Raw genomic sequence first — 19,993 nt, 5'->3', positions numbered from 1 at the left:
AATATGCAGCAGGTGGATATGTATACCTTCATGGAAAATAAAAACTACAAGATTAATACTCATGACTAGAGTTGAGAAAACATCAAACTCTTAATATCAAAATATAGTATTGGCAAATCAGATACATTTTACGTGCGCTTCTAAAATTTCCTGTGATCTCCTGAAATAGTTATGTGTTCCATATGAAAAAAAAATACTTATTTATTTCAATTTATTTATGTTCAATTGATTTCCTCCTTCCACTGGATATACTTCTTGATGGAAGAGAATAAAAAGATATGTACTATGACCATATTCGTGTGTTAGCTCCTGTGGCAGAGACAGCCAGCTGTCCCCAGGCCCAGTCTTCCCTGCTTCTTAGGTGGAGAACCACTCAGCACCTTCCCCGACCCCTCTTCAGACAGGAGTGTCTGAGCAACTGCGTCTCACCCGCAGAGTGTGAGTGGAAGTTCTAGGCCTAACTTCTGCCTCCCTTGCCGAAGAGGAAACTGGGACTTCAGCCCTGGACTGTAGAGGAAGCCAACTCCCAGCTCTGATTATGCAAAAGATCAAAACTCTACAAGGTAAGAATTCTCAACTAGCGCCAATGCTGGCCCTCCAGGAGTCAAGAGGCAATGTCCAGACAATTTTTTTCTATAAAAACTGAAGGGAGGTGCTACTAGCAGATACTAAGTAGAAGCCAGAGAGGCCAGTAAATACCCTACCATATGCAGGGCAGTTCCTCACCACACTTTTCTGGCCCATTCAAAATGTCAATAGGGCTAAGGTTGAAAAGTCCCACTCTAAGGCAGTGTTTCTCATGCTTTGTGAATAATAAGTAACTGTGAATCTCCCTAAAATGCAAATTCTGCTGCAGAAAGTTTGGGATGAATCTGAGATCCTGCATTTCTAACAAGCTGTCTCGGGGGCAGTGGAGCAAGAAGCTTGAGGTTGGAATGATCTCATGGAGCAAAGCTGCACCCTCAGTCTGCATTGGCTGGCTTGAGCTTGCAGGGCTGGGATGCAAACATACACACCATACACCTAACCTCTGTTTCCAGCGTGTGGTGCCTCCGCGTGGCTGGTGGCCAAGCAAGATTGATTGCTACATACTTTGAACACCACTCTCCATTATGTAGGAGAGAAATAAACTTCCATGTTATGTGAGTCACTGGGACCATTTCCATCTGCAAACAGAAGATGTTCACACAATGCTCCACTGTTTGGAAAGACACCTAGAAGCCTTGCAAGTGATACTTTCCAGAAAACAGAAAAAAAATAAAAGAAAAGAATCAAGATGGTGACTACTAGAGACATCTACTACATCTACTAGAGTGTATTAGTTTCCCCTGGCTGCTATAACAAAAGACTACAAGTTTAGTGGCTTCATATAAAGGTTATCATCATACAGTTGTGGATCGTAGAAGCCTAAAATGGGTCTCAGTAGATAAAAATGAGGCTTGAATTCCTTCTGGGGGCACAAGGCAGGAATACATCGCCTTGCCTTTTCTTTAGTTTCTAGGAATTCCCCACATTCCTTGGTTCATGGCCCCTTCTTCTTCTATGTTCAAATCCAGCAAGTCAATGGAGTCCTTCTCAGGCTGCCATTCATCTGGTTCTCTCTCCACCTCCTGTTTCATTTAGAAGGTTCTTTTTGGTTATGTTGGGCTCAATCATATAATCTAGGGCAACCTTTTATTTTAAAGTCAACCGTTGAGCATTTAACAACTTTAATTCCATCTGCAATCTAATTCCCCTTCAGCACATAATCCGACATATTCACAGGTCCCAGAGATGAGGATGTAGACATTTCAGGGATTATTCTGCCTATCACAGAGGGTTAGAAAGCAAGTTGGGCAACAGGAAGGCGGGAAGTTAATGCATCAACCAAGGAATACCACCAGGACATGCAGGAGAAAGAGAAGATGGGCCAATGGAGAAAAGGTGAGAGAGTCTTCCGGACCCTTCCAAAGCTCCTCCACTGCAGGGAAGTCCCAGGAAGCAAGCTGTGCCCCATTAATTTTTACATTGTTTCAGTATAAAAGAAAGACCCACTGATGGCTATGATTTGGGAGAAAGAGTTATGCAGATTGAAGTTGTCCAAGAATTCTCCAGAACTTTATGCAGTCTGCCCTAAGAACATTTGATATCCGTGCTATATAATAGTTTCTGTAAATTAAACCTCTTAATCTAACTTTATGATAAGAGTGCTTGTCCTGTATTTCAGGTACTCCCTGGAGTGCAGCATCCCAGAAAACCAATTATCTGGAGGAATTCGTGAAAACGTGCATGGATTAATAACAACTGACGGATTGAGACAAGGTAGCTCCCAGCACAGAATCATCATTCCCTTGTGCAAAATCACTGCGGAGTGAGGAGAGGTGGTTATTCCCATTTTAGAGATGAGACAACAAAGGCTCAAAGGCTAAATACTGGTCTATGCCTGCAAATCAAGGTAGATGCAGAACTCAGACTCAAATCCTTTACTTCTGATTGCAGGAGTTGTTTTTTTTTTTTTTTTTTTTTTGGTTTTGGTACCAGGAATTCTTAACTACTGAGCCACATCCCAGCCCTTATTTATATTCGTTTTTAAAGACAGGATCTCACTAAGTTGCTAAGGCTGGCTTTGAACTTGCAATAGCCCTGCCTCAGCCTCTCAAGCTGCTGGGATTACAGGCGTGTACTGCTGTGCCCAGCTAAGGTTGGGCTTCTTTTTTCCAGATGTCACATGGTTCCAAGTAGTTCAATTTCCCTATGACAGAAAAGTGTGTATGATAGGGGTTTGACTTGAATATTTCCTGAGCTCCAGAGACTTCCGAAGCTCTAGCCATGAAATTTTAACTCATAGGCAGAGGAAAAGGTGGACCCATGTTAAAGAAGGTCACATAAAAACATTGTGTTGCCTCTATGTCACTGCCTCATTATTAAACAGCAACGATGTACTTTTGAGAATGCACTTAGACAAAACATAATCCCAACAACCTTGGAGCATGATGATCTATCAAGAACAATTCATGTTCTTCTCCTAAAGCTGCTACAAAAGAGGCCTGAAACCAAAAACCATGTGTCACTGGGGAAAGATACAACCTGCTGTGTGACCTCGGGAATGTCACTTGCCCTCCGGAAGTCTATCTATAATCCTGGGATAAAAGTCTCTACTTCACACTGGGAAGGAGAGGAGTCAATGGGGTAATGTGTATCTTGGGCACCGTCTAAGGTGGTTTGATGGAATGGGTTTCTCTTATTTGCACTTGAAATAATCTTGCAAAATTAATATGCAAAAGAGCTTAGAAAATTCTTAGCTAAAGTTTGCAAGATGCATGTATGTTCTCTGTTCTTAGAAGCCTGGAGCACTGCATACGGATGGCCCTTCTTTTCACTCACTAACTCACTCAATCATAATTGGTGATTAATAAATCACCATGTATTGAGTGCCTACTGTGTGCCAGGTACTGTTTTGGGAACTGGCAAGGGCCAAAAGGGATAAGATCTTTGCTTTCTTGCATTTGTGCCTCTGGGTGAGGAGGAGATAAGTCACTGGGATGACTTTGGAGAGCAATCTTTGGTCAGAAGAGAATGAACAAGCAGAGCAAGTTTCAGATATTGAAATTAGGTCAGCAGGAAGGGGTTTATTTTTTTATTAGTGTATTATAGTTGGACCTAATGGTGGGACTTGCCGTTACATATTCACACATGCAAACAATATGACAATATAATGTAGCCAACGTCATTCCCCAGTATTTCCCCTTTCCCTGGTCCCTTTCCTCTATTCTCCCAGGAAGGGTCTTTCTGAGGAGCTAAAATTTGAGCCATTATCTACAGGCAAGGAGACATCAGCAGTTTGGGGATCAGGAGACAGAGGATCCCAAAAGGAAGAAACAGGTGCTTGGAATAAGACTGGCATCCTCCCAGAACAGCATGAGAGCTAGTTCCAGTGTGTTGTTAGGGCCAGACCCCTGAGTGAGCCTGCTCTGAAGGTAGCCAGTCCAGCTGCACCCAGAGAGGTCAAATCAAGAAAATGCTAACGTGTGCTATTTACTCCCACGATGGTGGAAGACACTCCCAGTGGGAAAGAGCTCTAAGGGCACTCACCACACTCTGGGCAAGTTGCTTCACCTCCCAGAGCCTCGGTTTCCTCATCTGCAAAGCAACCATCCCTGCCTTGCAAGGGTCTTGCAGAGACTGTACAAATCTGGCAGAACCTGATGCATGGGAGTGCAGCATGTGTCCCCCACCGCTGATTTACATCAGTGACTGGTCTTCAGAGCCAAGCCTTCACTCCTGTCCATCCTAAAATAACAGCCATTTGTCCCGGATCTGAGTTTTACTTTGGATCAACATGTGCGCCTCTGCTTATGGGAACTCACACCAGTTCAACTATGAATCAGCACCTTGGACAGGGTTAGCACAAAGGCAGTCACCACCACCCCCAGCAGGGAATCAGAACACTGTTTATAATTGTCTTACCATCCTTCCCTCCATCAAATAAGATGCAGAAGGTAAGGAAATTCGACTTGTGGACTACAATACTTTGGTCGTATTCATTTTTCCCATCACTCTCAAAAATACACCTGAACCTCAATGTAGGCAGCAAAGAAGTAAGCAAATAAAAATGAGGAAGTGAAGGGTCAGAGAAAAGGAAAGAAAAGAAAGAAATGCTGTCCTGGAGAAGGTCTCCGCCTTCCCATTTAATCCTGCCTTCTTTGGTGCCTCTAAGGATAGTATTAAAACTTTGTAGTTCCACGTCCCTTATAATTTTGTTGCTAAATTTCTTCCTACTCATTTTGTTTCTTTCTTTGGTTCTGTAAAAATAATTTTTTCTCCTATTCTATTTTCAAAATGGTTGGCATGGGCAAATATGAAATCCCAGGCATTTCCTTATCAATCACCTTAATGAATTCAATTCATGGAGAGATTGGGTCTCAGATTTTCCAAAGGTGGTGGCATTACCACCTTCAAATAGTGGTAATTCTACCTCCTTTCCCCCCCTTCTTTTTCTAACTGAATTATCTATTAATTCCTGAATGATGTAAATAACAGTGATGTTAACACTCCTTTTTTATCTTGTTCTGGATTGAATGGGAACATTCCAGGATTGTACCACATATGACAGAGCTGGCTCTAGGTACGATCCTGTTTTATTAGTAGTCTGCTCCAAAAAGTAGGAATGGCTATTTATCCTTATCCAATATATTTTTAGTGTCCTTAAAATACATCACAGGCTATTTGTCATTTGTTGAAATTTGCAATGAATCACATTCGTTATTAAATTTCCCGAGATTGAACCATCCTTCCATTCTGGGGACAAATCCTACTTTGTCCAGATTTATGTTACTTCATAGGGTAATCACATACATGTCTGTTTCCCCCCCACTTTATGAGCTCTTTCCAGTCACTGGGCATATGTGGCTTGTGTTTGAACCCAGCATGTAGCACAGTTGACAATATATGTTTAATGAATACATGAATGGATAACTGAATAACAAGTACACTGAACTCCCCAAATGAACCCTTTGTACCTCTTCCCAGTTAAAATGCTAGATTAGAGAGACCCAACTTCTGTCCAACAGTGGATCTTTATGTTTAATGGCCTCTCTCTGTTTTTTGTAGCAATGGAATCTTTGAAACTATGGGGCAACCATTCCCTGTGGTTTCAACGGGATCAACCCTGCTTCTCTGCTTCCACCCCTACCCCAAGTCAAAGGATGGCTCCATCATCCAGGACTAATCAGAGTACTACACAGGTATTGCTTCAGGAATGGACACACATCCCAATCTAGACTGAAGGCATCTCCAGGAATTTCATTCAGAAGCTCTAAAAATAATTTATAAAAGGATTGATCAACATAAAATATGTTTGTCTAGGGTTGTTACTTAACATTTTGACTAAAATATGTTAAAGACAGCCCATCTGAGAAGACAGACATGGCAAAGAAAGAAAAAAGACAGAGGCCTAGTGACATCATTGGAGCCCCTAGATCCAGCTTTTCCTGAAGCTGTTACCCCAAACTTCTCAATCATGTAAGCCAACAAAGTGTCTCTTTTTTTATAATCACTTAAGTTGGATTTCTATTATTTGCAAACAAAGAAAATATTGCCCAATTCACATGTTGTTTTTGTTTCCCTCTAAATACTCTCTGTGTCTTCTAAAGTAAAGGTTAAAAATAATTTTTTAAAGGAAGGCAATCCTAACTAGTGAGTGTTTAAAAAAAAAAAAAACTCCTGCTTTTAATTAATGGCAAGATCAGCTGAAAACCTCCCTCGGTGAATTATAATTTCACACTGAAATTCCCAAGACAGTTATAGAGTAGCTTGTTCAACCACAGAAACCAACAGAACCCAGAGATGGTGGATTGCCAGATTGCCAGGGTGGTGGTTCAATCCTTTCCAGAGAGATCATCCATTATGCAAAACCCAAACCTCTGAAACTTTCGAATGTACGCGTCGGGCAATCACCTCAAGTCTCGACGCCTCTCCACTGGCTCGATTTAAAAGTAAAAATTGCCTGGCCTGAATCACAAAAACAAGAAAATAAATAAAACACTTTAGGATGACAGGCGTGGGCCAGGGCCAGCCACCCCCAAATCTCAGGACAGGGGACGTGACAGGGTCCTCCTGAGCCAGGCTGCATCCTTTCAAAGCTTTCAGTTCTGCAGAAAAAAACGGAAGGCAGGAAGCATGTCCCTGGCGTCGTTCTAAGTGCCTCTGGGTCCATCTGGAGCAAGTGGCATCTGTTCCCAGTGGAGGCTCAGGACGGTGGCAGCCTGCAGCGCAGGGAGCCTGGCTCCACCCCACCCCCATGCTCCCTGGGTGGAGAACTCGGGCTGCGGTTACCTGGGGAAGCCAGACTCTTCTCCCGCTTTCGTTCCAGTGACAATAGATTAAAACCTGGAATCCGGTTTTGATCATCCTCTGGAGAGCTATTTAAGAGCAGCTTCAGGACTTAAAATCCCTCCTTCAGAGACCATCTTGAAATAAAAGACTATATTGAAATGAAAAATCCATTACAGCTTTCTCTTTAGGGCCCTCCATACTAATGGGCAGGATAAAAGAAGGGGGAAAAAATAAGGGGGAAAATGGAGAAGAGAGAGAGAAAGAAGGAGAAATGTGCTCTGTCACAAAGTCTACACATGGTGTCATCTCATCCTGACAAAATCCTCTGGGAGCAGGTGCTATGGAGCCCATCCTGCAGACGGAGAAGTTGAGGCTTGGTAATATTCACTTATCCGAGGTCACACATTGCACTTGCAGTGGATTCTGACTCCGACCTGCAAAACATGCTCCAATCATGTTGCTTCTGTTCTACTAAAGTCCGCTCTCAGAAGGGTCTAACAGAAGTCAGAATCAAAGAATTTCAGTGAATGAATGAACCCTATGGAGATATGGCCTCCCCCCCCCACCCCAGCAGCAGAGATTGACATAAGCCGACATCCAACAGAACAAAGCAAAGCCCCAAATCCAATGTTTGCACCTGTCAGGTCTTCTTCAGCCTGACCAGAATCTCTCTTACAAGTCCAAGTTCTCTATACAGATCGATTATAGGTGCTTCTGATGAATGAGTGAAAAATCAAGAAGTTTCCTCCCTTCGGGGAAATGCTAATTGGGAACAAAAGGGAGATTTACAGATTTACGTGTGCAGTTTTTTTTTTTTCCCTCTGCCTGGTGTTCCTGTTTGTGTCAATTTCTTTTTGTTGTTATTGTAATAGATCTGGGAGGTATTTCCCACATGCTGTTGCAAAAATCTGCAAAAGGAGGAAAAAAAAAAAAAACCTCAACCAAAATAGCACAAAATAAGCCACAGTTCTGGCCACCGCAGAGGGTGTGAGCGTGCCAGTTAGTCTCCGAAATGAGTTTAAACCAGAGGTCACCAACTGGTGGCCAGCTGGCCACATCCAGCCCACAGATGGGTCTTGTTTGTCCCGTGGTATTGGCCCACATAGAGCTTTGAAGAAATCTGTGACCAACACTGAGAGTCAGAAGATCGCACACCCAACCCAGCTTTCCAGCCTTCTCCTACCCAGTGGAAGATCCGATCACCCGGATGCTTCCTTCGCTGGTGGCACAGGGCAGCTGGAACAGGGCAGCAGCTGCCCCTTCGTCACCACTGGAGACCTCCAGTTCCTACCCACTTGAGTCTGCTTGCCTCATTCATTGATCTGCAGGGGCCCCAAAGGCGTCTGAGTCTGCGGCTCTGAGTTGGAAAGATTAAGCAGATGCAGGCCCAAAGCCAGTCATGGGTGAGCTTTCCCCGAACCATAAGTCGACATATCAGTAATAAAATGCAAGGCAATCGTCTGAGAAACAGGAACACCCGTGGTCAGGTCTACTTGGATTTGGGCTCCAGGATACTCTTTTGTCTCTAAATACATTCACTTTTATTATTTCATTTGTTCTGAAATTACTCTCAGATAAACCACTGAAGCTAAGTTATCCAACCAAGATCACCCAAATAGCCAGCTCTGAACCCAATTTCATCCCCCTACAGTGTTTTTCCAATATTGAATCAACACTCGGCAGGGCCACAAAGCTTTTTCCACCCCAGGACCTTGGCATCTGCTGTTTCCTTTACTTGGAAACCTCTCCAACCTCTTTACATGGGAGGGTGTTACTCTTTCAGCTCATCTGCATCACCTCCACAGAGAGATATTTTCCCAATCGGACTAGTTAAAATAGCACACATACACATGCCCACATCCTCACCCGTCAATTATTCTCTAGGCTCCTTGCACCTCAAAGTGAGGCCCCCGCTATCAACAGCCTCTGGAAGCATTTCTGAATTGCAAAGAAAATCTCAGGCCCTGCTCAGAGTGGCAGAATCAGGATCAGCATGTTAGCAAGATTCCCCAGGTGATTCATATATTCTTAAAATTTAAAAAGCACTACCTACACAAGCACTGCCCAATAGAAATACAATGCGAATCATGAGTCTACTTGTAAAATTTCAAGTAGCCACATTTACAAAGTAAAGACATGGAATTAACAATATATTTAAGTGAATAAGAATGTTGCAATCTCCACATGTACTCAGCATAAAATCCCTAATGAGCCATTTGGCACTCTGTGTATTTTACACCTACAGTCTATTTCAATTTGGGTATTTCTTGTGGTCAGTGGCCAGAGGTGGACAGTAGCTACCCCACCAGACAAAGGCACTCCGAGCCTCCGCTGACTCTAGCTGGTCTCCGTAGCCTTTATCCCAACCAGATTTTTTTTCTCCGAATCATTTGCCTTGTTTCTTTGTTGTTTCTCTGACTCTAGGGACCAGTTCCAGGAGAACAGGAGCTTGATCTGTCTTATTTTCCACTTGACCCTCGGTTCCAAAGACAGTGCTGGGTGCCCGGTCAGCATCCACTCAATATTTGTTGAATGGAAGAACGAAAACCGTACATGACCTGCCTAGCACTTGCTGCGTGACGGAGCCACAAACACAAAGCACGGTGAAATGGACAGATGTGGGTTCAAACCTCCGCCCAGGAGTTGGCCAGTCTGCGACCCTGAAACAGTCATTCACCCTCCCCTGGAATAATGGAAAATCTCGCCCATAAAACAGAGATGCTGCTATTTAGCTCACAGCACCACCGCGACACTTAAATGTGAAAACACGTGTACAAAGCGCAAGCCACCACACTGGCTGGCACTTCTGTCAATGCCAGAGCGATTCTGTCCTTCATTCTCTCTCTGGGTAGCGTGTGCAAATAACGCTGCTGTCACTGTCCACCTCCCCCAGGATGGGGCAGCAGGAGTGTGGCTTTGGAGAGATTGCCCTGAGTGAGTTCTCCCAGCCCATGGACCTGTATATGAACTGGGGAGAGTGAAAGTAAATGGGGGACCTCTTCCCAAGGGGTCCCCTGGAGAACAGTTCATCATGTAAACCACAGGAGAAGACACCAGTCATGTTGCTTTGTCACCTTGGTGAGTCATGCAGTGGCAGCCAGGGACCTTCCCCCAGGTCCCGTCCCTTGCAATAGTTCAAGATCTCTGCCCAGACAACTTGTACCAGATCCCACGGAAAGACGGGAAGGGATGAGTGGTGGGCTGAATCTTCCCCAACTTATTAATCACTGGTCCGTGTCCATATTCCGAGGGAGGCCGGCTTCTGCGAAGCCTCACCACACACCACCTAATCCATTAGTCAATGTTGCCCTGAGAACCGAACGCACATGTTCTAATCTCAAATGTGTTTTTACATCACATTAGATCAACAGCCTAGGAGCAAAGCAAAACCCGGATTGAGAGATGACTGGAGTGACGGGAAGGAAATAAAACGGCTCAGGCTGATTAGTGGAGTATCAGGAAACCCCAAGACGGCAGAAGTGACAGCCGCCCCAGTTTCTTCTTGGCTCTGGCTACGAACAAGAAAAAAAAAAAAAAAAAAACCATAACCGCGTGCAGGATCAGTCGGCTACCAGAGACCCATTAAAAATAATAAGAAGTCAATACATAAATCGGGGGAAATCAAAAGCATAAATTAACCTCTGGATCTCTCATCGGACAAATAGAGTCCAGGTAGCTCACCTGGTATGTACAGGAAGGGATTTTGCCATGGAAGGGCATCATTTTCAAAGACTCAAGACTGGAACAGTGAGGTATTTGTTATTGGTCTGAATCCATGCTACCACTTCCGATTCTACAAGATAGTGTGGTTGTTTGTCCATCCGCTCCTCCTCCAGGGGAAAGAGGGATCAGAGAGGCCAGGAGACCAGGAACTAATGAGAAGTCTTACAAATTCCCTGACAGCACTGTCATCTGCCTGTTCCAGGCCGGGGCCAGCACATGCTACTTCTAGGAGCGAGCCCAGGAGCGTGCACACCAGCCAGCTTGAGTGAGGAATGGTTCCCTCTATGTCGGATAGACAAGTATGGGCAGGAAAGTTGCTCTTGAGAGGATCTTCTCCCGCACTCCCAATCAGGACCACCCAGCATGATGAGGCTCTGTCATGGGCTAGATGCTGGGTGAGCAATGCAAGGCACAGAGATGTCCCATGGTCCCCTCAAGTGAGGACCAAGCGTACCTCACTCCTCTCAGCACCTCTTGAGGTTAACCATTCTATGCATGGCCACCAAATAGTGACACTGAACCCCAAAGATCACCAGCATTGGCAGGGAACAGGAGGCTTGGCACACCACAGTGCTGGAATATCTTCGGTAGCTGCAGTGTGACAGCGAGATAGTTTATGTACCTTCAAGTCTATGTACCCAAAGGAATATAGGGCTGTCTGGCATCTGCTTTCCCTTGATTCAAAAAATTACCCAGACCCCACCATGGCACCCCACCCAGCACCCCTGGTCAACTTGAAGTCATCTGAAGGAAACACCCCGTACTCTCTTTCCAGCTGTCAAAAAGCAACCCAAACACATGTTGGAAAGATTTGATCTTTATGCCTTCCTCAAAGGACATCTGACACTTCTCACAAGACACACAGCTTTAAAATTAGAACTAGAAATCAAAACTCACAGTAACCCTCACCAGGGGAAAGCCACCCCACAGAAAGAAACCAGAACATCCCCAGGACCAACAGTTAGGCAATCAAACCCTCCGGAGACGTCGTACCCCGTCTTTATTTTGCTGTTGTTGCATTAGTCATCCCGACACCTTTTAAATTATAATCACAAACTGAAAGCCATGGCTTGTGATGTTATAAATACTGATTTTCCAGTTAAATTAAGCATTTGCTGTTTTATGTTTTGATAGGAAGGGGCTGTTTGAAGCCTCCTAAAATATTGCAATTAGTTCTCGCTGTTGAAACAGACAAGACATTAACAGACACATTTGCTGTTTCGGGATAATGTGCTAGAATGCTTATGCCTAAGTGTTCTTCTCTGAAGCTTTTACAACACCAGACATATTTTTGAAAGTGGAAGAAATCAATCACAATACACACATTGATTATGTATTTTTAAAGTTAAGTTATTTCTAAAACTTTCCCAGGCTGTAATTTAAACCTAGAGAGCACATCTCTTCAACAGGAAGGCGATCTGTCAGGAAACAATTTTACCTATTGGCTCTGTTAAGATGATAACATCACTTTAGCTGACAAAGGCCATGTTTCTGTTTTGACAATTGCAATTATTTATTGAAATGCAATTGCGGTGGGTCTGGCCATCCAGATGGGTTCTCCAGAAAGACATGAAACAGAGGAAAAGGGGAAAGGGTGTGTGTGTCGGGGGGGAGGATTGCATTTGGAGTATTTGCACAGTGTTGTTGCAAATGTTATTGCTGGCAAGATTGGTGGATTATTAATTTATTTCACCTGCACTTAACTTTCGATACTGCCTTACTCACACCACCAGCAAACGGTGGGAAAGAAGGGCCATGAACATCTCACAAGAGCATCTCACAACCTCCAATTTTGGCTGAAGGAATTGCAGATTCGAAGGGGCATCAGTGCAGGGTATAAACATTCTTAGGGAACCAACTACCATTTAGGCACTTAGGCTCCTGATGCAAAAGCAACTCCATGTTCATTCAGCCGAGGGGGGCAGAAAGTTATGGAGGAGGGAAACACCCTGTCTTTACTAGAAAGCCAAAGCGCCAGCATCATCTTTTTAACCGGCTTTCTTGTGCATTTTTGCTCTGACCTTAAAATACTAAAGTTGGATTCCAGCCACGCAGATGCGTTTGAGGGCGATTGTGATTGATTCCGGGGGATCTCAAAGCCCCTTCGTCAATTTAGTTATCCTGTCTCGTTCCTCCAGCGTCCCCCCCCCCCATAGAATCCCAGAGCCCTGCAAAAGCCTGGGTTGGGAAACACCCCGCAGGCAGGAGGACCGGGGATCCCCAGGCTTGGAGCTGGGTAGATGGAGAAAGCGCCCCTTTAGATGGGAAGCCCCAGGCAAGGCCGGGATGACACGTCCCCTAGCCCTAAAATAAAGTGATCTGAAGCTGGAGTCCAGCCCTCTGAGTCCAGCAGCTCCCCCTGAGCAACCCCGCCACGACTCCCAGAGCCCCAGCGCAGGGACAGAGGACTCCCGGGACTGTTCCTGGATCTGGAAGGGCATGGAAAGCGGCGGCTTCCCCTCCCGGTCTCCCCAGGGTTCCCTCCCATCCCGAGGGGTCCTACCTGTACCACTCCAGCCCCTTTTCGTAGTTCCTGTCGAAGAAGTGCGGCTCTACGCCCACCGCCCGCACGTCCGGGTGTACTCGGATCGCCTCTAGCAGCGCGCGGGTCCCTCCTTTCTTGACCCCGATGATCAGCGCCTGGGGCAGCTTCTTCTCCCCGTAGTCGGGGGTGCTGACGACGCCGCCCCTCTCGCTGCTCCCGTTGGCCGCTCTCCGGCCTGCCAGCTCCTCGTCGGTGGTGCTGGACTCCTGCGCTTCCCTTTCCAGCAGCGCGCTCTGCGCCGTGATCATCTCGCTGGGGGCCAGCGGAGTCCGGAGCCAGGCGTCCCGGGCGCCTCCGCCGCCGCTCGCCAGCCCCCAGCCGTCGGCCCCGGGGGCGGCGGGCTGCTCCGGGGGTTCGGGCGGCTCCCCGCGGCTCGCGTTGTCCGGCGGCGGCGGCGCGGGCGGCTGCGAGGGGGCGCCGAGGCGCACGGGGGGAGGCAGCAGAGAGGGTGGTGGCGGGCTCGGCGGGGGCTCGGCGGCGGCGCCCGGCGGCTCCTGCAGCGCCAGGGGGAACTGCAGGGAGCCCGAGCCGCCCAGGAGACTGTAGCACAGGTAGGTGACAGACAGGGACAAGGTGCACATGAAAAGCAGCTTGCGCGCCGGCGGCCCCTTAGCAGAGGCGCCGGGCGGCGGCGGCGCGGCCAGAGGTGGAGGCGGAGGCGGAGGCGGAGGAGGTGCGGGCCACGGGGCCATCGCGGCTCCCGGCTCGCGGCGGCGGCGGCGGCGGCAGCCCCCGGCGCTGCCCGGACATGGTTTCAGCCGCCGCCCCCGCCGCCGCCGCCGCCGCTGCCCAGCCGCCCCGGCTGCATGAAGCGACGCCGCTGCGCCCCCGGCCCTGGCCGCTGTCCCGCTGCGCCGGGGGGAAGCCCGGCCGCATGGCCCCCCTCCCCACTCTGCCCGCGGAGTCCGGGTGGCCCCCCACCACCCCCCCTCAGCCTCTGGCAAGGGGACCGAGGGGGGCGCGCGGACCCGCCGGCTGCACCTGCTCCGTCTGCAGCGCCCCCGCTTCCCCCGCTCCGCCGCGGCTCCTGCTTCAGTCCCTGCCGCCGCCGCCGCGCGCTGTTGCAGCCCCGAGTTCCTTCCCCGCTGCTAACTTTCTGCCGGGAGAGAGGAGAGGCGCGGAGGGGAGGAGGAGGGGGCCGCGCGCGCGCCCGGCGCCGCCGAGGGAAGGGGGGTGCGCCTGGCGCGCGCCTGCGAAGGGGGGCGCGGGAGCGGAGGCGTGCGCTAGGGCTGGGGCACCCGGGAGAGCCGGGATCGTACCCCCACCGCCGCCGCCAGACACTCTGCCCTGGGTGTTCCCCGCCCCACCGCGGGTGCGTCCCCTCCCTTGGGAGTCTGAGAAGCCGTGCTGCACTTCAGCCCTCTCCCAACACTTTTAAGGAATTGGAGCTCAGAGCCAGTAGCCGGTGCCGCGCACTGGGGAGCCAGCGGGGGGCCAGCGAGTGGGGAGCTCTCCCTTCGTTTGTACCCTGGGACTCCAAGTAAACTCAGCCCATCCCTGACCCTCCCTTCTCTCACCCTGGGGTCGACCTGCCTTGGATCAGGAGGAATCCCTTCTCCCCAACAGTTTCCCCATCCCAAATTCCATCTGTCCAGTCTCCCCATCTTTTCTTGGAGCTTATGATGGGTGGAGCTTTGACACAAACCCCCACGTTTCCCAACCTCAGAGCTCTTGCCTCTGTCCCATCACTAAGTGACCGTGCTTTTTTACAAAAGATGAGGCCACCCCCTCTGGGACACCCTTAACCACAGGTGCACATACCTGTGCCCTTTGGAAGGCATTGGCCACTAAAGAAGTTCGGGTTTGCCTGGACTGAAATAAAATGAGAGTCCCTCTCTCCAAACGTCTAATAAGCGGAGACAAGGTGGGTTGCAGAGGGTCTGTGTATGGTCGAATTACATTTTTTTAAAAATGTAATGTCTCTTAAGAGATTTCCATCCCTCACTTCCCTCTCTTGGATAGGGCCGAATGATAAACATCAGAAGGCTCTAGAAGTGTCCAAAGTAGACTCTGCTGTGGCCTTTGCTCAGGAAAGTGAGGGAAATGGCAGGGTGGGATTGAAAGGAGGAGGCAAAGCAATCAACCGAGTCTCTGTAGCCACCTCTGCTTCCTGGGAACAGGGCTGGCCCTGCACAACAGCCTGGCCAGTCTCCTCCTGGGGCCGGCTCTATTCAGCCCCTTCTCCCCTGCTAGCCCCAGCTGGGTGCCTGGCAGATCTGCTTTCCCCTCTTCTGCTGATGTGGCTGACTTCCCCTGTTTTGTTTGATCACATAATAGGAACAACAGCTGAAAGAAAATGTATATAATGTCTAAATATTAACAAAATACCTAGTGCCAAAGAGGGGAAAAAAATGTTAATCAAATAAGATGAAGAACACGGACTTTTCCCTGAGTGAACAAAAGCTCACTGCTGCTCTCAGCTGGACATGAGTTTCCTTCACTGCAGCTTTAGTTTAGATAAAGATTATTCCTTTATAATATATTTTTTATGGTACACAGGAGACCTCTGAAATGCAGAGTCTGGTGTCCTGTAAATCATTCCTTGTAACTAGGGATGCTTTTTCAAACACGGCACAACTGTATTACTGTAATGTCAATGGGAAGGGGCCAACTGAAGTTGCAAGGAGCCCAGGCTTTGGCGGGCACTCCTTCCACTCCCAGAGCGGCCCCAGAGTGGCCAGCCAGGAAGCTGAGGCTTCTGCTGCATTGGCCCATCTCCCTTTCAAGACTCAGCCTCCAGGGTGCCCAGCCCCCTGGCCCAGGCCCTCATGTTCACATTTCTGAGTCCACTCTTTCAACCATCTGAAACCAACCTGTTCTGAGTTCAGTTTTGAGAAATAAGTGCATTCCCAAATTTGGAAAGGTTTGGATGAAATGGTTGGAAAGGTTTCGATAACATGGCGTTAAAATCTAACCCAGAGGTGGCAAACTGAGAGTGATATTAAAAAACGTAAACAAGCTACAAGCTGCAATTGTTTAAAATTGCAGGATTTCCCTTTAAAAAAAAAAATCTGAAGTTTCTATTGGAAAATCAGCCTATTCCCAACTTCAGCCAGAGGTGAGATGCAGATGAGCCTTTAGCAGGAGCATATGGACCTGCACATTTATGTCCCTTGCCTGAACTCTGGTAGTAAGGAGATCTCTCCCTTCCTTCTCTCTGTCATCCCCTATAGCCACAGTCTTGAAAGAATGCAGTTCTGTTGATAAGATAAGGGGGCCACATAAGTGATCAGGCAGAGGACAGGGTTTTTTGGTTTTGTTTTTGTTTTTTTGAAGAGTTTTGCCCATTGCACACTTAGACAATTGGCTATATTTTGTTGTTGTTTTCTTGTTGTTGTTGTTGTTGTTGTTTTTAATGGAATTTTTTTTTGGTTGGTTTGGTTTGCTACTGTGAACCCAAGGGTGCTTAACCACTGAGCCACATTCCCAGTCCTCCCTCCTTTTATTAATATTTTTTTTTTTAGTTGTGGTTGGACACAATATCTTTGTTTATTTATTTTTGTGTGGTGCTGAGGATCGAATCCAGGGCCTCCCACATGCTAGACAAGCGCTCCATCACTGAGCTACAGCCCAAGACCCCCAGCCCTTTTTTACTTTGAGACAGGGTCTTGCTAAATTGCTTAGGGCCTCACTAAATTGCTGAGGCTGGCTTTGAACTTGCGATCCTCCTGCCGCAGCCTCCCAAGCTGGGATGACAGCTAATGGAGGTGCTTTCTAAGAGCAAGTCTTTGAGAAACCAACAATTAAAGTAGGAGCTGTGCGTGTAGGGTGATCTCCAGCTGTATCCGCAGTGGGTCTAGAGATGCTAGAATACTGTTGACGGTTCCACGGCCAGTATGCATGCTCATTCAGCCCCTCATTTTCACAGTGTTCTTCTGGGCTCCTGGCCTCCGGTGGGCCTCCTTTCTAGTCAGCCTTGGCAACAATAGCAGATCACCGTTTGGGAGGAATGTCTGTGTGGCGCTGAGGATGGAACCCAGGGCCTCATGCATGCTAGACAAGCGCCCCATCACTAAGCTACAGCCTCAACCCATCCCCAGCTCTTTTTATTTATTTATTTTTTTAATGAAAATATCCCCTTGCTGACTCACTGCCTACCTCATCAATTCCCACCTGTCACCTTGGTTCTCAAGGTCCCCTTTCACCTCTCTTGAAGCACAGAGTTTTGCCAAACCAAACAGAACATGCCTAACATCACATTGCATTATTCTGGTATCCTTCTGCATTATCAGATGATACTGTCCAAACAGAGCTGTCATTTGTTAGCTAATGGTTTTTGAGGTAGGTCATTTTGCCTCTCTGAGCCTCAGTTTCTGCATCTATAAATTATGACTAATAAGATTCACCTGACGTTGTGTTTATAAAGAATTAAATTGAATTAGCCAACATATGCAAAACCACCTGGCTCTCTGCCTGACATGTGGTGGCTACCAATAATGATTTGGGTCTAGATATTGGCTCAGAGCATGTCCTATTTCTCTTCCGATTAAAATGTTGTCCCTGAAAAAGAAAAAAAAAAAAATTCGTGTGTCCTTGCTTCAAAATCAGGATGTGTATGCTGAAGTTCACTTTCCCAATCTGTCCGGTTCACAGCGCATGTAAAGCCAGGTCCGAGGCCTTCTGGGGTATTTGTTATGCAGTAGAAACGAACTCTGGCTAACTTTAGTCTTGTTTTTCCTGTTTTTTTTTTTTTTTTTTGTGTGTGTGTGTGTGTGTTTTTTTAAGGCTAGGAAGGATTTATGACTCACATAACAAAAAGGGATTTAAAAAAATCAATGAACAAAAGACAAAAACAGGTTTGGGGATAGACAGGGAGAGTGTGTGGTGGCTAGAATGGTCCAGTCTTCCTGCAGGATCCTGGGAAGGAGACACTTTCCAGGTCCCTTCCCGTTAGGGATGCTTTGGTTAATGAAACAGGAGCAGAAGGGAAGTTTGTCTTTGGGAGATAGCAGGAGATTTGCCCTGGTCTCTTTTCCAGTCTGGCAATTGTAGAAGAAAGCGGTGCCATCTCCCTCAGCCTCCGTGGGCTCAGAGCTCCTCACTGAAGAAAGATACTATAGATCCAGGCCTCAACGCTGTACAGATGAAAAGAAATAAACCTATGCTGTTTTCAGCACCAAGGATGGGGCTTTGTTATCATAGCACAACCTAAACTATCCAGCTCATTAAAACATAATACCATGTTGCCAGGTGCGGTGATGTATACCTGTAATCCCAGTGGCTCAGGAGGCTGAGGCAGGAGGATTGCAAGTTCAAAGTCAGCCTCAGCAATTTAGCGAGGTCCTGAGCAACTTAGCAAGATCCCGTCTTAAAATATAAAAATAAAAAGGGCTGGGTTGTTTAGTGGTTAAGCACCCGTGGGTTCAATCCCTGGTACAAAAAGAAAAAAAAAAAAAAAAAAAACAAGAAAGAAAAAAATCATGTTAATTTCTTTTGCTATTCATCAAAATGACTTCACTCCTCCCATACTAGAATTTCTTTCATGAAAGTGAGTAAATGACACATTAGAAACCCCATTAATTTAAAAAAAAAAAAGTTTTCCCAGCTTGTCTTTTACCTGTATGTAAAAACGTAAACCTCAACAAATCTGAGGTAAACTAGATAAACTTCCAAACAAAACCAACGTAGCAACAGAGAAGAACATTGCGTTCTTCCAAAAGGGGTGAAATACTTAACATAGTAATCATAACCATGAACGTATCACCTTGAAAAGGAGCTTATACGGAAAAATCAGGAATTACTTGGACTAAAAGCACCATACCACAAAACGCGGAAGATAGAATTAAGCAATACATATGAGAAAGATTATGGATGTGAACATGCTTATCTAGAAAGGATAAAAATGTAAAGCAAATGAGCTGTGGGTTTAACTCAAGCTAGAAAATAAGGAAGGGTCAGCAACTCCGGAGGATGAAAGGGATAAAAGCATTTGTTTATACTTATTTGGTATTTATTTATTGCCGTGGATCACACTGTGTTCCCCTTCCCACCAAGTTCACATATGGAAACTCTGATCTTTAATGTAATGCATCTGGAGGGTGGGGCTTTAGGAGGTATACAGGGGTCAATGTGGTTTTTCCAGCTGAAATCTTATCCAGTGGGATTTTTTCCTTATTGGAAGAGGAAGATCTTAATATTATTCTCTCCTTATTCCTCTCCTTCTCTTGTTTTCCTTGTAAAAACACAAGGAAACCATAGCTGTCTACAAGCCAAGCAGATGGTCTTCCCCAGAACCTAACCCTGTTAGCACCCCAAAATCAGACTTCCAGCCTATTATATTTGGCTACAAAAACCCTTGTTTATTCAAATTTTTATAAGTTTTTAATTGCTTTGTTGCCATTTCTTATTGATTCATTTAAAGCCTTTCATTGATTTGGAATATCACCAGTCTTTTTCCCTCTCTCATATATCTTCCAATTACTGAGTTACCAATTTGCGTTTCCTCTAAACTGTTTCATCGGGTTGGACTATCAGTATTTTTCATTATTTTGAGTCAATCTCTCAGTTATATGCTTCATGGATTTTACTTTGGGGGGAATAAAAAAGACATCCCCTGAAGTTCTATCTGTATTTTCTTCTAGTACATTTTTGGTTTATTTCTCTAGGTAAAACTGTTTAAAGCATCTGAAAATCATTTGCGTACATAGTTTTACACAAGGCTCTAACTTTTTTTTTCTTTATTTCCCTAGCACTAGTTATTTCTCAACATCTTGAAACTCTAATATTATATTTTGAATCCGTCATGTTGGAATTTTCCCATCCACAAGTGTACAAAGCAAACCTCCATTCATTCAAATCTTTTATACCTCTTATTGGATTCCAGCAATTGCATTGACAGCAGCCCTGCACAAACCTGCCTCTGGGTTAGTGTTTTGATATCTAATTCTTCTTTGTTTACTCTTATAAAATTTC

General features: G+C 46.4%; 1 protein-coding gene across 1 annotated transcript in view; it reads right to left on the bottom strand.

Annotated features, from left to right (window-relative positions):
* Window positions 1–13,773, bottom strand: part of Hs3st4 (heparan sulfate-glucosamine 3-sulfotransferase 4) — a 340,564-nt gene extending 326,791 nt beyond the window's left edge. The window contains exon 1 of the mRNA XM_026392175.2: window positions 13,040–13,773. Coding sequence (XP_026247960.2) covers window positions 13,040–13,773 — 734 coding nt within the window. The remainder of the gene's footprint in view (window positions 1–13,039) is intronic.
* Window positions 13,774–19,993: the final 6,220 nt, after the last annotated feature.

The sequence above is a fragment of the Urocitellus parryii genome, chromosome 9 (genome assembly GCF_045843805.1).
Source record: "Urocitellus parryii isolate mUroPar1 chromosome 9, mUroPar1.hap1, whole genome shotgun sequence".
NCBI lineage: Eukaryota > Metazoa > Chordata > Mammalia > Rodentia > Sciuridae > Urocitellus > Urocitellus parryii.
Note: the sequence above shows the minus strand (reverse complement) of the source record. Positions and strands in the feature narration are given on the sequence as shown.